The sequence below is a fragment of the Protopterus annectens genome, chromosome 7.part1 (genome assembly GCF_019279795.1).
Source record: "Protopterus annectens isolate FY-2018-M chromosome 7.part1, PAN1.0, whole genome shotgun sequence".
NCBI classification, from domain to species: domain Eukaryota; kingdom Metazoa; phylum Chordata; order Ceratodontiformes; family Protopteridae; genus Protopterus; species Protopterus annectens.
Genome location: NC_056740.1, coordinates 143,773,592 through 143,790,601, shown reverse-complemented (window position 1 = coordinate 143,790,601; position 17,010 = coordinate 143,773,592). Strand labels below are relative to the sequence as shown.

The following is a 17,010-nucleotide window of genomic DNA, read 5'->3' as shown; positions in this document are numbered from 1 at the left end:
CAGGAACTAACATTAACCAAACCGTCAATCTCCCTGTATTCTTTCCAAATTTTTTTACCAAAGATAAATACATGTTAATTTATTGGATGTTCATAGACAATTATGTTTCTATATGCAAAGAACTGAAAAAATTATGAAACCTGATCAATTGTTTGTGTCCTTTTCTGAAACCAAATTAGGTCATCCAGTTTTGAAAGTAACTTTATCAAAATGGGTGACAGATTGCATTTCCTTTAAATGTAACAAGTTGGGTCTGGTCCTGTCTAAACCGTTAAAGGCCCATTCAGCAAAATATATGGCAACCTCATCAGACTTCCTAGCCAGAACTTCCATGGATAATATTTGTTCAGCCACAACTTGGGCTAACCTTCATACCTTTATCACTCATTACAAACTAGATCTGGTCTCATGGGGAAGAGCAGCTTTCTGCTCTGTAGTACTCATGAATATCATTCCTTAGAGTCCACCTGGGATTCAGGTAGCTGGGGACTATGTCCCATATGTTGAGGAATGAATGAAAATTGACGGCATTAGATAAAGAAGTTATTTACTTATCATAATGTTCCATCTGTGTTGTCCATTTCATTCTTCCTCAAATCCCCTCCTTCCAGCCCCCATCCATGTTTCTTTGATGACTTCTGGAACAGCAGGAGACTGCTCAGGAACTAAGTTTCCTTTCTTTGAGCTCCAGAAAATGATTTTCCATAGTATGTGCACATACCTATATTGTACCTTAGGGAGCTGCAAACAAGATCTGGAGAAGGAGGGGAACTACAGCATTATGGGTAAGGGAGGAGCTCAAGAGTTTGTGGTTTCCACAAGCTGTAGAACAATGGCCGAGTCAGATACAAGGATGGGATCTGAACCCATATGTTGAGGAAGGATGAAAATGGACAACACAGGTGGAACATTATGGTGAGTATATAACTTCTTTTTTTTTCCCAGTAAGGATAACTGCATGTAGGGTTACAGAAAATAGGCAAGGTGGGCTGGAATTTACTGGAGAAACCTGGTAAAGGAACCAAGATATTGCAAGCAAATAACTCAAGCAGGAACGGTAATAGAGTAGGATGAGGCTAAGAAGACATTTGGATTGCAGGCTAGAGACTGCTTCTGGGCTTGATCTCAGAATATAAGCAAAGAGAAAGAGATAGTCAGATTTTAAGTGAAAGACCTGCTCTGGTAGAGTTTTTACTTGAAGCTAGAACAGGAGTGGCTATTAAAAAAGGAATAATTAGTAGGGCATATCAAATATTGCATGATAACCATAACAATCAGATGAGGTTAGAAAAGATTAGGAAGAGAGATTGGAAAAGCAATTTACAAGGGAACAGTGAACGGATATATCATGTATAGGGCTCCCAAGTATGCAACAAAGTCCAGAAAGTTTAGGATTTTTTTCTTGGAAATGATTGTGTTGGTATTTTTATACCTCAAGCAGACTTCAAAGAAATGTTCTTTGAGTAGATAGAAAAATGTTGTAGGTGTGATGGAGAAGAAAGAGGTAACTGGGCATATGTCAGTGTAGTGAGTAGGCAGATTTTGAAAATTCCCTACAGAATACTTTGTCAGATATATTGGGGGATCAGATGGCTGTAACTAAGGAAATTATTTTTTTCAACTGGGACACAGGATCTCAATTGTGTAGACATAGTAAGGCCTTAATAAGTTTAATTTTACTGGCTGCCAAAAGATCAATTACTACAAACTTTATTTATTCATTTATTTATTTATATTTGTTTGCCGGGTAATGCAGTGATCAGTGCTGACCAATTTCAGACTCAGCCCAGGTAAAATATAAAACATTTCACAAACAAAAGAAATTGGAAATCTAAACCTAAATTGAATGTAATTGAAGTACTGAATATTTGTAAAACAGATAAAAATGGAAATTTGATCTTTAGAAAAGGAAAGGATCAAGTTAAATGGAAATAAATGGAATTTGTGGGGAAAATACATGCAAAAACTAATATTCAGGAGGAAGAGCAATGTTTAAAGAAAGGTAAGAATCAAACAATTTATGTAATGTACTAGATGAGAGTTGTTATAAAGAAAGAAAATGTATATATACCACATAATGTATGTAAATGAACAAATGTTAATATGCTTTGTATTCTTTTATATTAATATATGTGTGTCTATGTCTTAAATAATAATTTAATAAATTAGTTTTAAAAAGAGTGTTTTTTGCCATGTTTCAGATAGGGGAATCAGTGTTGCATGAGATTCAGTGAGGATGCAAAAAGCAGTCTTTCTGATGACTCAAAGTTCTCTACTTGCTATATATGGTTAAGGTCATATCAGGTTAAATCATCAAAAAAATGATTTGTTCAGTCATGTTTTTTCAGTGTAATTTCTTTACAAGAAATTTGTACAAAAGCTGCCTAGATTCTGCAGAGCTGAAATATTTCTCAATTTCTCAACACACAGCAACCCTGGAGTTGGTTTTATTATTTAAGGATGTGGAGGGTTCCCAAAACTGAAATACTTCAGCTATTCCATGCATCTTTGTGAAAAAAAAAACGTATTTCTCTTACCAATTTCCTTTAAGAGTGGTTTGCATATTCTTGGTGTAATAAAGCAGAGGCAGACATATGATGAATTAGAAGGGTAGCTCTGAAATGGAGCTCTCCATGCTACTCTTGGTAGCAATAGGTGAGATCCATGAATGGCAGGTAGCATGAAGGAAAAGGTCATGACAAACAAGGCCTGTATGGGATAAACAAGAATATGCTATACTTAAAGAGAAAATAATTTTTACCTGCTTTTTTTTCACCAGTAATAAAAGCAAGAATCCTGTCTGCTCATGACAAAGGAACTCATGCAGAAGTCATTGCTAAAGTGAAAAAAATTTTAAAGAAAGGAAAATTAAAAATTACACAAGGTACTACAACCATCTATCCAGAATCCTGGACAAACAGGGGGTGTACATGTCCAGTCCTAAACCCTGGTAAGTAGTTTACTTGTCTATATTTAATAAGTTCTAACAAAATTTTTCTCAGTTTGTAACCACATAGTGGGGCATTTTATCTGCACTAACAATTTTGTAATGTGCATTTGCATTTACATCCACTGGTAGTTATTGTCCTCCAAAACTACTTTTTTGTATTCTAAGGAGAAGTAATTATTTTATGTCATGCCCTGTTAAAGACACCATCCTGAGGAAGTTATTGCTGTCAACTTGAAAACACAAATGTGCTGTAGTCATGTTTCAGATATTTTTTATACTGCTCTAGCAAAAGGCCATTTACTCCATTTTGCAAAATATGTGGTAATACAAATGCTATAATATCTGTAGATGCTAGCTGATTTATTTTACTAAGCAGTAACATGCTTATGTCACTTCAGCAGTAGTACTTCAGAGTAGTCACTGAATTAAAATAAAACAGCAGACAACAAAAACGTGCTGATTTATAATTATGTTCACTTAAAGTTTGAAACGCAAGTTGCACTATCTCCTATGTGTTTTCCTGGGTTTAAGGTAATTAATTCACTGTTTGAACTTCTAACTTTAGAGAAGTTCAAACCTGAAATTATGTCAGGTCACTAGAAAAAAATCTGTTGTTACTTAATTATGTTAAGCAGTGAACTGAATATTACTTTGTATGTTTTAAAGTGGATTATGAGGATGACTGCAGTTGGCATCTCCAGCCATAGCAAAATAAGGAATTTTAAGATGTTCCCCCATAGCTCCTCAGTTTAATTATTTCAGCCAAAACATCAAAGTGAAACCTCTGTCCAAAGTTTAGGTCTGCTTTTCAGGCAACTTATTGGTGTAAAGATTTGAAGTCTTTTGGGTTGTGTACAAAATATATATTTCAGGCTTCCTAACAACCAGTGTTTTTAAAGTATGTACTGAAAACCTTTTGGCAAATACAATTTCTAAGACTGTACCAGTTTTTAAGCACTACTACCACAATAGTTTTGTCGCGTTTCTGAAATGGCACTAAAACTGGTAATTTAACATATTAAGTTTCTGTTTCTGTTTCTGTTTCTGTGCCTTACTTGGGGTCTGCTTTGACTTACCAAATGCAAACAGAAAGCTCACAATGTACTGTAGCTAATGTTATCACTGCTGGTAGGCTGTGGGGGTATACATGTGAACAGTAGATTTTCTAGTAATGTTTTTGCAGATGTGCTGCACAGTGAAGAGGAAGCTCTGTCCGCATGCCTCTGAATGCTGTGTATTATTACATATGAGATCACACCAGCTCAAAAAAAAAATGGCATTAGTTGTTTCCTTTCCTTCAAGTCAGTGTGGCCTCAGGGGTCATAATAAATTCCTACCATGAAATTTTGACACAGGTATCTTAAACTTCAAAGTGAAAAATATTAGTAACATTGGACTAAACTGTGAAGTATTATAAAACAAAGTGCACCCAAAGGATAGCAATAACATGCACCCGTTTTTAACTAGCACATGTTGTAGAACCAATATTATGCCTAGACTATAACATTCCTTCTTACTTTCTCAGTATAGCTGCTGAAGCCATTGCCTACCCCATCAGCATTTTAATCAACCGTTCCATTCAAGAAAGCTCGGTACCCCAAATCTGGAAAAAGGCTTTTGTTGTTCCATTGCACAAAGGAGGCATCAGTAACAATATTACTAATTTCCGTCCCATCGCTATTCTATCTCCTATCTCTAAACTTTTAGAAAGGTGTATTCACCTACAACTCCTACCATACCTCTTAGACAATAACGTACTAACTCCAACACAACATGGTTTCAAACCAAGACACAGTACTATGACCGCCCTACTCTCCTTCCTTGGAAGCTGTGAACAAAGCCTGGGACACAGGACACATTGTCTCTACCCTCCTACTAGACCTCTCTAAAGCCTTTGATACTATCTCCCACAATTTATTACTAACTAAACTCTCCAAGCTTAACTTGTCACCCTCTTCTCTGAACTGGTTCACTAGCTACTTATCCAATAGATATCAGGCAGTGAGATGGAAAAAAGCCACCTCCCTTTTCATCAGCACCCCAAGGATCTATACTGGGTCCCCTGCTTTTCAATATATTCATAAACGATTTCCATAACTCTATCCCTTCAACTAAAATTATCCAATACACAGATGATTCAACTATAATCTGCTCTGCTACTTCCATCCCCACACTGCTAAAGCTTACTCAAGATGCATTCTCAACAATGGAACAATGGATGAAAACAAATCACCTTGTACTCAATGCCTCCAAAACCAAAGTAATGGTATTCACCCCCTCTAAAGCTACCTTTTTCAATCCAAGTAATTTCACTATTACTAGTCACAACAATACACCCTTAGAACTGGTATCTGAGGCCAAATTACTTGGGGTCCAAATTGATAGTCAGCTTAAATTCAATTCCCATCTTCAACTAAATATAAAAAAAACCCACCAAAAACTCAGCATGCTCTACAGACAGAATCGTTATCTTACACCCTCCACCAAACTCACCCTATCTACCACATTTCTCATCCCATCCCTCCTCTATGGAGCCCCACTTCTAACTAACCTACAATCTTCTCTCAAAACACAACTCTCCTCTTGCTATAACAAAATTGTCAAGTTTGCTACCTCCCATAAGTCCTCCTCACACCACTGTTCAGCTCTCCATAAACTAAAATGGTTAGAACTACCCAATCACCTCACCTATGTCCAACTGACTCTTGCACACAAACTCATCTTCAATCCCTCCCTCTGCCCATCCCTTTCCTCTACCTTCAAAATGTACCTCCCTGATAGAATTCTAAGATCTAACAACCAAAACTTAATTGAACTGTATAAACCAATTCGTCCCCCTGGAAAAAATCTCTTATCCTACAGTCTTGCTTGTCTCTGGAACTCCTTACCCCCATCCATTCGTACCATCACAAATCACTTCTCATTCAAAAAATCCCTTCACTCACACCTAATTTCCCATTGGGAATGCTCCTGCTCCCACCCAACATAATCTCCTCATACTGAGAATTTTTACGTCTCCTTCCCTATTAATAATGAGAATTTCTACTTACTAAGATCTTGCTCTTGCTTGTATTAGCTTTTTCTGAATACTTTTAAAGGTACCTTAGTGTAAATATACCCTCTGATGGAAAAGGTTCTCTGTTTCTATATTGAAAGGTTCTATGTCAGCTCATATACCTTTCTCTTGATTGTATTAAGCTACTCATCCTGAGTGTATGAAAGATATCTCCAGTGTAACCCACCCTAAGTTGTAAAAGCCTCTCAGTTTCTATATTGTAAATTGTTTTCAGTGATACAAGATTGTAATATTTGTATATGTTTGTACACTAGTCCACTGTATTTCCAAGTCCATAGGAATTGTATAATTGAAACTAAATACCTTATTGTAACCTTGCTAATTGTTTTTGGAGCTTTTCTCCCCAGGACTCCATTGAAAACAGGTTCTTTTGGCCCAATGGACTATCCTGGTAAACCAACTGCAAATAAATAAATAAATATACAGTAAGCTGTAGTGCTATATATAACAACAGAATAATACTTGGAAATATTGACACCAGTCAAATGACCCAAAACATAACTTATTTTTTTTAGAAATATAAGGTCAATCATGTACCTTTTGTACTTTAAGAAAATAATTTTAATAGCTGCATGACAATGAACTGTCATTAGAGGATGTTTTTTTCTAAATTCTGGAAACCCAACCACGAATCACCAATCATAATTTACATATATTAATACTTGCATATGTAAAGTGAGTGAAAGAGACCAAGAATACGTACACTATATTGAAAAAAGAACTTATGACAGAAATGGAAAAAATAAGTGATCAACACATAAAAGTACAACTACTAAAGAATATGTGGTAAATTAAATAGTGAATCTGAATCTTGTAGCACTTTAAAAGCATTTTTAAGGGGGAGGGGGCTTTGCCTCTTCCACCCTTATACTTCCCTGTTACTTATATATATTAAAACCAAGAGCACTCTAACTTGGAATAAGAAGAATTTCCTGAGATACTGTGAACTACTATGATCTCAATGTAAAGTAAGTAAATCAACGACATATTTATGATTACAGTTGTGAGTGTTGATAATGTATTTTTCACTTTATTTATTTACATGAGTTTGTTAGCTAGGGCAGAACACTGATCAACATGGACATTTTTCCTAATCAGCCTTGGAACGCTGTCTATGTGACTTGCACAGAGTCACAGTGTAGACAAATGGTGGACCCAAACCCTGCACTATTAGAAGCAGCTCATTATAAGAAATTTACTCTGATGGTTGGATATGTAACGTTGATCATGTTATTCAGAATAATTTCTTCCTCATCATGCTTTACTTTGAGATTTTGCAAGAAGCTGGACATGAGTTAATAGCTTGCTACTGGTTAGCACCTTCTGCAACTTTGTGAAGATCATTAGCAAGGCAGCTTACAGCAGGGCATGTCTGCCTCTTCTGGCATTCTCTGCCAGTTTATACTTTCTGTGGGTTTAGGGGTACCAAAGATGTTGAATCCTCTGGAATTAAAAGTAGAGAGTGGGTCTACCCATTAAGTCTTTTGTGTCTTTTTGTGCATTATTATTTGTGTATAATATAATAGCAAAGTGTATGAGCCTTGTTTTAAGATCACAAACATCTTGAAACTTATTATGACCTTGGGGCTTCACCTTGCCCAGTGAGTGAATTGTTTTGGAATTCAGCCTATTGTCTGCATGCACTATCAGTTCTGGCAATAAATAACATTAACAGATTTGGAGTATTACCATTTGGCTCCTGTTAGTCATGAGAAAACTGTTAATTGCATTTTGTCAAGTGAATCTTTTTAGGTTTCATGTTTTTTACTATAGTTTGGCAAGGGAGCCTGCAGCTTGCTAAAACCATTAAAAAATATACAGTATTTGCTTCATTCCAAAATGCTTGCATTTGTTTTTATAGGTTCACAGATATGTACTAGGCTAGCTGCCCTTGCAGACCATTTTAATAATAATTAATAAATAACCTATCCCATTTGGTTATAGATTGGCGTTACCCATCCCATAATTGATAATTACATATTATCCATAATGAAAATAACTGATTAGGAGAATGTGAAAGTTTTATATGGTCTCTATTTTTGTCCCGAAAGTAGCCCCCATTGTCAGCATGGTATATTCACAATGCCATTTCAGCATACCAGAATCTGACTTTACCATTTTGGCAATAACACTGTAGTTTCAACTATCTCACTAAGTTGAATAAGATCTATGATCTTCCAAGGTCTAGGTGAATATTGAGATACAATATATGTGGACCTGCAGATTTTCATTTCCCAGTAAAAGGTGACATTATTGGCCTATACTCACAGCATGGACGTTCTGTTTTAACTGTTGTACAGTCTGAGACTAGGAAATCCACTTTGAAACATTGGTGTTGTATCTGAACTCTAGAATTTTTTGATGTACTTCTTGTGAGAGGATACTTCTCACATAGCTGAAACTGTACCATTACATACAAATTAGTTTATGTAAAAAGTACAGACTGGAGGCATTCAGAAAAGCTTGCCATTTCAGTAAAGCAGTAAGTGCTACATCCAGTCTTTTGTTTCACTTAGTTTCACTGAATTTGGTTATATTCATCTCAAATACGTATTTTAAAACTTGTATTTGAGATGCATATCTAGTAACTTCCGGGTGCTCCGGTTTCCTCCCACATCCCAAAAGACATGCTGCAAGTGGATTGGACACGCTAAAATTGGCCCTAGGTGTGAGTGCGTGCATGTGTGTGCCTTCCGTGGAAGGTTGAGTGCCAGGCTGGCAACTCGACACCGTAAAAATCTACTGCCAATCATGAGCAGACAAAGTGATACGCTGTGGTGACCCCTAACCAGGAAAAGCCGAAAGAGAGAGAGAGAGTTACAGTCGCAAAACTAGGTAAGAATTTTAAAAATTGCCATTCGGTACTTAGCACTTTGCAGAAGTGGTAAACATTTTTGAATGCCTCACATTAATTTTGTATTGCTACAATATTTTAGTTTTACTTTTACTGACAGTATATAACAGACGAGCATTCTGTGTCTTATATGACATTACTGTTAAGAAATGTATTTGCATTAATATAATATTATCAGATGGTCTTGATTTTTCTGAAATCATTCTTCAGGTTTTGTTACTGACATTAAATCAGCTTTCTGACTCAGACAGGTATCTATTTCTTAAAAATTTTACTGTGCATGCTAGGTAAACCTTGTTTAAATTAAATACTTAACAGTCAAATGAAGTGAAATGTAGAATAACACTAGAAATTCATATGCATGTTCCCAAGTATCTTTTATGAAAAGACCATTTTAATGAAATGTAAAAATGTTTTCTATGTTTTATTTCTCTCTTCAGACATCAACCCCATTACATTATTTAGATGTTTTATCATATGTATTTATTTAACTGTTTTATAGGCACAGATTACCTGATAGCAGGTCATGAAGATTTAAGAAACAGAAAACTTCTGGTACGAACAAACAGTTTGGTAAAGCCATGGAAAACAACTTTAGGAAAACAAATATCTGAACTGTTTCAAACAAGATGCAAGTAACCTTCAGCTGGGCCACACCAGACAGGAGCTGTTGGATAAAAGTGCTAAACCTCATGCAAAAGAAAAGACCACATGAACAATGCAAATGTTTAAAAGGAGAGACGCTCCAAAGATAGTTGTCTTGGACACATTTGTGTTAATCAGAACTGAGAAAAGGGACACAACAATGACCTATGCTTGAGTCTGGTCTACTGAATACTACTGCTTTGACCCACATCTGGCACAGAAAAGTTGTTAATTCAAGAAGAGAAAAACCTTCCTTACATCCATATGGAGTTAGCTATTTATTTTGTAAGCATATTTGACGCTGCTAGACTTTGCCTGAATGGAATGACAAGACCTTCTGTTCAATTTGTAGAAATTGTTTCTGTGTAGAAATGTCACTCATCCCAGAGTTTCTGTGTATCATATTCCTTGGGCAGCATCTGTCAGGAAAATCCTAAGTTTGTAAATGAAGTTGAATGTATTCACAACCTGACAGAAGGACATTGTTTTATATCTTCTTATGCTTCCAAACTTGATATAATGTTGTGTTTATACAGTTGATAAAATGATAACAGTGAGCACCAGTGGCTTAACAGGTAACATGCTTGTTTTTGGTGCTATGAATCTTGTTCACTTATATTCATTTGGAATAGGAACTGAAACTGGAAACTGCAGTCAGAAGTAGGATAACTTTTCATCTCTTTCATTGGTTTAGTACAGTTTGAGAGCTACATCTATCTATCCATACACGCACACACACACACACACACACACACACACACACACACACACACACACACACACACATACATACATACACACACACACACACACATACACACACACACACAAACACACACATGTGCCCGCGACCACACTGCTCAAGCTATATAAAAAGTTAATTAATGTTCACCTAATTCTGTTTCTGAGTCAATTCTACTACTTCCATTTTTTGCACATGTTATGCTCTTCATATGGGAATATTGGAACAGCATACACTTAAAATTAAAGCAGTCTTTCAAGTTTATTTGCCCTTTTCTATCAGAGTATGGTTCAGAATTCACAAACTGCAGTTCACACTGGTAGTAAAACTAAACAGCACTGGTACAACTGGTGAATACCACAATTAGTAAGAACATGTATTAATCTTTAAACAAAAATTATTGAAACATTTACATTTTTATGTAGCAAAATTCATAAAAATAATAACCTATAAATAACATGAAATTAGATAAATGAGAGCATAACAATTCCAAGATGATTTATAGCCGTACAACCACATAAATCCGTAAATAAGTACAGATACTAAAATAAAAATCTTAAGAGTCTTTCTTTAATCTGGTTGTCTTTCATTTTGAACTTTTATTGTCGTAAATATGTATTTATTTTATCTATTTATTGACTTGGTAAACCCACTGGACACAATTGTCTCTTTTCAGTGGTGAGTTGAGAGCACTGTCTGATCAAACAACTTGATTAGAACCACACTGTGGACAACTGAAGGTGGAACAAATCGAGCCCTCTCCCCTTGGCACAGCAAGCAGCTCATTAAGATTTTAGAGCTTTAGTATTCTGCACTATCTGCCAGGGACATAATCCTCAACTGCACCAAAATAAAGACATAAAAAAAATAGGTAAATGAAGCCACATTTCATTTATTTACATTTTTGACAAATAGCCCCTAGTACATCAGTATGGAGAAAAAGCTTATGGGAAGTAGGATCCCCTGGTCATATACTTGTAGTGAAGCGCATGTATATTTGCAGTATCATATTAAGTGCTTGCATGGGTGGATGTAGGGATTACATCTCTGGTTTGTATAAGAACTACCTTGATCCAGGTGGGTTTTTCTACATAGCATTATAAACTTAAAGTAACTGATGATCTTAGTGAAAATGACAGAATGAGTGTGCAAGAGAGAGCAGTAGGAATATATCCTTAAGCTCAAGTGCCTACATATAACACCAGTCAATTATAACTTAAGACATTTTAGACTTGCATACTGTACTTTCCATCATACCCATAAATAATGCTAGTGCAGGATAGGAGAGAATATAAAGTTGTCAAGTTCTTCTTCATGTGACATTCTCTATCAAGGTCACTTATGGCCATTTCTGATTTTTTATAGTAGAGATAGAACATAAAGATGCTATAGCATGAAATAAATAATACAGATGTGTTTTGATGTCTTGAACAACATGAAAGAACTCAGTGTACCCTATTCCTCATAACAGAGCTTAAAACATATTGCAACAGTCAATTTGTTTTTCTGGTCACCAATTACAGAGAAACAATATATCACTGAGGCAGTGTAAAGAGAGTAGTCCATGAGTTCCCAGTAACAATAATGCTATGTTTCTTCTGAAATATTCTTCTGAAATGTTTGTAAGCTCATTGTTTACCTCATTGATACCTGTATTTTATTTTATTTTTGTATTTATTTATTGAGTTTGTTAACCAGGTAGATGGGGTGGTCCAAGCACCCTTGCCTTTTCAGCCGTGGCCCAAGCCAATGAGGCAAATACAGTGCATCCAGAAAGATATAAACAGTACACAAGAAGTAAGATATAACTGTGTTAAACATAAACTATAAAGAATGGTAATAAAGAGAGGATAAGAACTATATCACATATATGGAGATTTTAAAATATATATAACATCAAGCATATTGATGCATAAACAGAAGAATATATTTCATGAGGAATATTTGCATTAAACTCAAAAAGGTTTTTTTTTTGAAAATGTCCATATATTTAGGGAAAAAAAGAAAATAAAAAGCTATTAATTTCCATGAAACAAGCTTCAAAGTACATTGGCACTCCACAGTTTTCCATACCATGATCAGATACCAAAGCATGAGTTCACTTTTCTTGTCAGTGTTTGGTAATACTTTTTTTTGTATTGTGTATATGTATGTGCTTTCTGTCAATACTAATTTGTTGCTCTTGTGATAAGTAGTTGTATAAATGTAGTTATATTTTATGTTGTGACAACCCATTGATGGCAGAAATAATAGTGCAGCAAAGTTTTGAATATCATTGGTCTGGATAGATAACACAGCACATCCCCTTGTTAGTTAGGCGTTTGACGTCTTTTTTGTTAGTCTCATTTTTTGTGCTATGTCTTTGTATTCTTTAAAATAAATATTAAATATTGGTGGCAGTAATCAACCAGATATTTTTGGCAATATTTCTGGCATTGTGATTTATGTGGACACTTGAGATGACAGGAATGGCATGGTGAGATAAGTGCTATTATTATTTTTACAGCAATACCTATATATTTTTGGTAACATATTTTTGGTAATATTTCTCTGACTTTGTGATTTATGTGGTATGATTTAGATTGGCATATTTTAATCTGTTGCAACTTGTTTGATAGTCCACAAAAACAAGTTGCAAATACTATAATATATTGTAACTTGTTTGTGTGGACTACAGGGGTAAAATAATACTACACAGCCATCAAGCACTGTGGCTGTAACTGCAGGGTGGAGATAAGGGTTGGCTGGAAAAAGTAACTGACCATCTTGTCATTTGCAGAGTTTAAACAGTCACTTTGTAGGACTAGTATGCATTTGTGGGAAGAAAGATGGACTGCCTAACTGGACACCTATTATGCACACAGAGAGTAGGTATACTTGCTGTGGTTGTCTTCTCTGGAGGAAAATGGCTAGCTGCCTGCTGCTGTTTGTTTATTATTTTGACTTTGAAGGATTAATGTGATTATGTCAAGGAATGTGTAGCATTTTATTGTGTGTTTACTGTTTGGAACAAAGGTAAAATACATTACACACTCATCCTCTTTTATCACAGTGAAATGTTTTAATTGTACATAGAAGTGACTATAACCGCTTGGTGGGGCTGTCTGGATGAAAGTTACTGACCCTTTTATCACTTGCACTGTTTAACAGTCATCTCTTATTTTTTTAAGAGATAAATGTATCATAGAATGCCCAGACCAGAACCTCTAGGAACTGGTAGCCTTCACACACCAAGGCCATATAAGTATATTTTGACATGGGATTAGTAATCACCTCTGCCCTGAACCCAACCTACTCTAGGTCCAGCCCTGCTCGTAGATGTATACAGAAGGTTTCTGTATTTTTGTGTGGGGAGGACAATGCCACTGTTTATTTAACATTCCTCTCAAAATTCAGAAGTGATTATATCTTGCATTGGGCTAAAGACAGTGTGGTCATTATTTCTTTAACTTCAGAGGAGTGCACAGAGGGTCACTGTAGCTTGTGTAGCAACACTGTGCTGTCTAGAGTAACATATTGGAGACATTATTATAATTACTATTTTGTTTTTCATTTTCCTCATAATCAAACATCTGATGCATACACAAGTAACTATCTTTTGTGGGAGAGAAAATAAGTATGCTGTTTATATGTATGTAACACAGCCAATCTTTTATGCTCTGTTTGTTTTGCTTTTTCAGTTTTGTCTCAGTATGGTATCAGATTGAATGTTGCTATCCATATCAATAAACAAGAGCTTCCAGTTTCTCAGTTTTTATATTCTCTTTTGTTTAGTCTGTTCCCACACATCCGTAACTGGTATAACAGAATTGTTTTTTAACCCATATTCTTAAATACTTCATTTTATCATATCCCCATAAATATGGTTATTGTTGAGCCAGTACATGTGTGAATATAGTTTACAGCTAGGGCCTTCATTTTGTCTTAATTCATTTTTATATCCCATAAAGACTTGAAACCATCACAGAATGTTCTACAACACTGAGGTGTCCTTTTCTGGTTTTATCAGGTACAAAATAATATTGTCTACAAATAAAGCCAACTTTTCTCGATTACCATGCCAATTATATCCTTGAATTTTTGAGTCCTTTATTTTCTTTGCCAATGGCTCTAAATATAACGCAAATAACAAAGGAGAAAGAGAACACCACTGAAAGGTTCCTCTATTCAGACAAAAATTATCAGATAAGTACCGTACCACTTTAATTTTTGCCTCTAATCCCTCATGTGTCCTTATAATTAACCTTATTATTGTATTAGGGAATGTAAATGCTTTCATTGCCTTACTAATAAAATCGTGGATTACTCTGTTGAATGCTATCTCTGCATCAAGACCACCAACAACAGTAGTACATTCTCATATTCTGCTTCCTAATGAATCATTATTGTTCTGTTAATACTGTCAAATGTCTGCCTGTCCTCAACAAAACCACATTAATCCATATCTATCAATTTCAGCAATATATTTGCCATTCTTTTAGTTATTACAGACATAAACACTTTATAACCACAATTTAAAATTGAAATGCTCCTATATGAAGCTTGGTCTGATGTTTTTTAACATCTTTAGGTATTTTAGCCACAACAGCTTTCTTCCAGGATGTTGATGCTTCCCATCATTTTAAAATACTGTTAATCAAAACCTTGCAGATATTTACCACTTTCTTCCCTTCCAAATTTCTATTTTACCATCTATTCCTGGAGACTTTTCTGCAGATTGATTATATATCAACATTTTTATCTCATCTCCTCCTATCTTAACTGCTAATTGTTGAGTCTCATCTACATCTAGTCTTGGCATACCTAAGTCTTTCATAAACATTTCCATTTGTGTTTTACAGTGTAGAACTGGTCAGTTAGGATGTGCCGAAAGGGTGAAGGAAAAACACAAACATGAAGAGTAGGACTAAATTTCTTTCTTTGATCATGTGTGTTTTTTTTTTTTCAGGTAATCACTGGATGAAAACGTTATTTAAAAAACTGTAACATGCATCTCAGAGAATCTAGAACCCCCAGCTTAAAGCAGATGTTTCTTCCATAGTTACAGTTATCAGAGATCAGTCTTGCTTAAATGATGAATGAATGAGTAACTGAAGGGAAAAAAAACTGAAGGGTAAGACAAACTATAAGAAAAAGGAATTAAAAACAAAGTAATTGATAGTGTGAGTAGGCCACGATGTGCTGGGCAGTTTGTGTGTGTGGGGATGTCATATAGCCTTTTCTCCTAGGATGCTTGTTTACCTAAGGTCAGCCCTGGTCCAATCAACTTATAAAATAAAATCTAATCAGGTACTGGTACCAGTGCTAAAGACATATAAGATCATATTATAAGGCCACATGCTCCATTCCAAGCAAAATGAGTCAGAGTATGCATGACATAAAATTCTTAATAGAGTTCCTGTGCCTAAAGTAATGAAAGAAGGAACATTGATGATGCTTCTGCAGGTACCCTCCATTTTGCAACCTTCTGTCTTTTGATTATAAGCAGTTTCCCATAGAATTTTAAGTTTGTGTCTGAATCTTTAAGTTTACAACAGCCCATTCTTATACCTTTATATAACCAATGTAGGTCTTCCACTAAAGTAAGATTTAAAAAAACTTTCACCTGTAACATTACTAGCAAAGTAAGGCAAAACAGAATTTAAAAGGTCCCTATCCCCATTGTTCTTAAAGGAGGAGGAGGACCATTTTTAAATAGATCTAACAGAGTTGTCACTTGAATCAGACTCTGACCACAATGAGCCATCTGCTCAGTCATCAGCTTCCCCACTAAAGATATTACTTTTGGTGAAACTGATAGTTACATGAGTGCATTTTTGGATGGTTGTCTGGATACCCCTCCTCCCTGTAAATGAGGCACTTAGAGATTATTCACATGAAACAAAGTGGTCTGTAACCACCTTGTTCTATAGAGAACAGATGTTATGTCTTCATATTTTTGGCATCCTAACACACAAAGGCTTTAGCAGTTCTTTCTTCCTCTCATGTTGACCTGAAGAGATTAAATTATTGATAAAGAGGACGAGCAATTTACCTGTCAGAACTTTAAAGCATTTGGCTGACATGCTTCCATTTTAAATTATTTTCAGGAAAACACATACACACTCTTCCTGAAGGAGAAATGAGAGAAATAATGGGCATATTAATGTCTACATGTGGTGCTGATGCTATTTCTTTAGCATGTAACTTGGACATTGGTGTTTTCATGGATGTGAAGAGATATGCCTGAGTGAGAGCTGAGGCATGTCCAGAGGATGTCTAAGCACAGCTAGTAGATGCACCAGTAAATTTTGAACAAATATTTAGGAAGCCTGCAGATCATATTCTAGTGGAACCTAGAGAAAGTGGCAAAATGAGAACTGCACTGAAGCAGCAATTTTTATACCACCACTATAAAATACTCTGGAAACTTTCCAATGAGTAAGACACCCTTTTGTGAAAAGCAAGCACTTCCACATAAAGCTTACAAAGGAAAATAGGTTTCACCCTTCTCTTAGGCATTATGTAAGGCCATCCATCATAACAGAGAAGATTACAATGACAGTCACATGGATCCACACTTTATTCCTCCCCATCCATGCCCCTGCTATGCAGTCTTCAATCTTTGTGGCACATTGGGAGAGCAATACTTCAGAACATTTTTCTTCAAACTGTTTCAGAGTGTTATTCAATAGAATTTCAGATTTTTCCTCATTTATCTGTCATTCCTCAAACTCTTCCTCATCAAGCAGGTTGTATTACAT

General features: G+C 35.5%; 1 protein-coding gene across 1 annotated transcript in view; it reads left to right on the top strand.

The window, feature by feature from the left end:
* The window catches only part of LOC122807660 (netrin-4-like), a 1,595,546-nt gene extending 1,582,978 nt beyond the window's left edge, over positions 1-12,568 (top strand). Inside the window, exons 9-10 of the mRNA XM_044078603.1 lie at positions 2,780-2,950; positions 9,383-12,568. Of these exons, the coding sequence (XP_043934538.1) occupies positions 2,780-2,950; positions 9,383-9,519 (308 nt within the window). The 3' untranslated portion in view covers positions 9,520-12,568. The remainder of the gene's footprint in view (positions 1-2,779; positions 2,951-9,382) is intronic.
* The last annotated feature ends 4,442 nt before the right edge of the window (positions 12,569-17,010 follow it).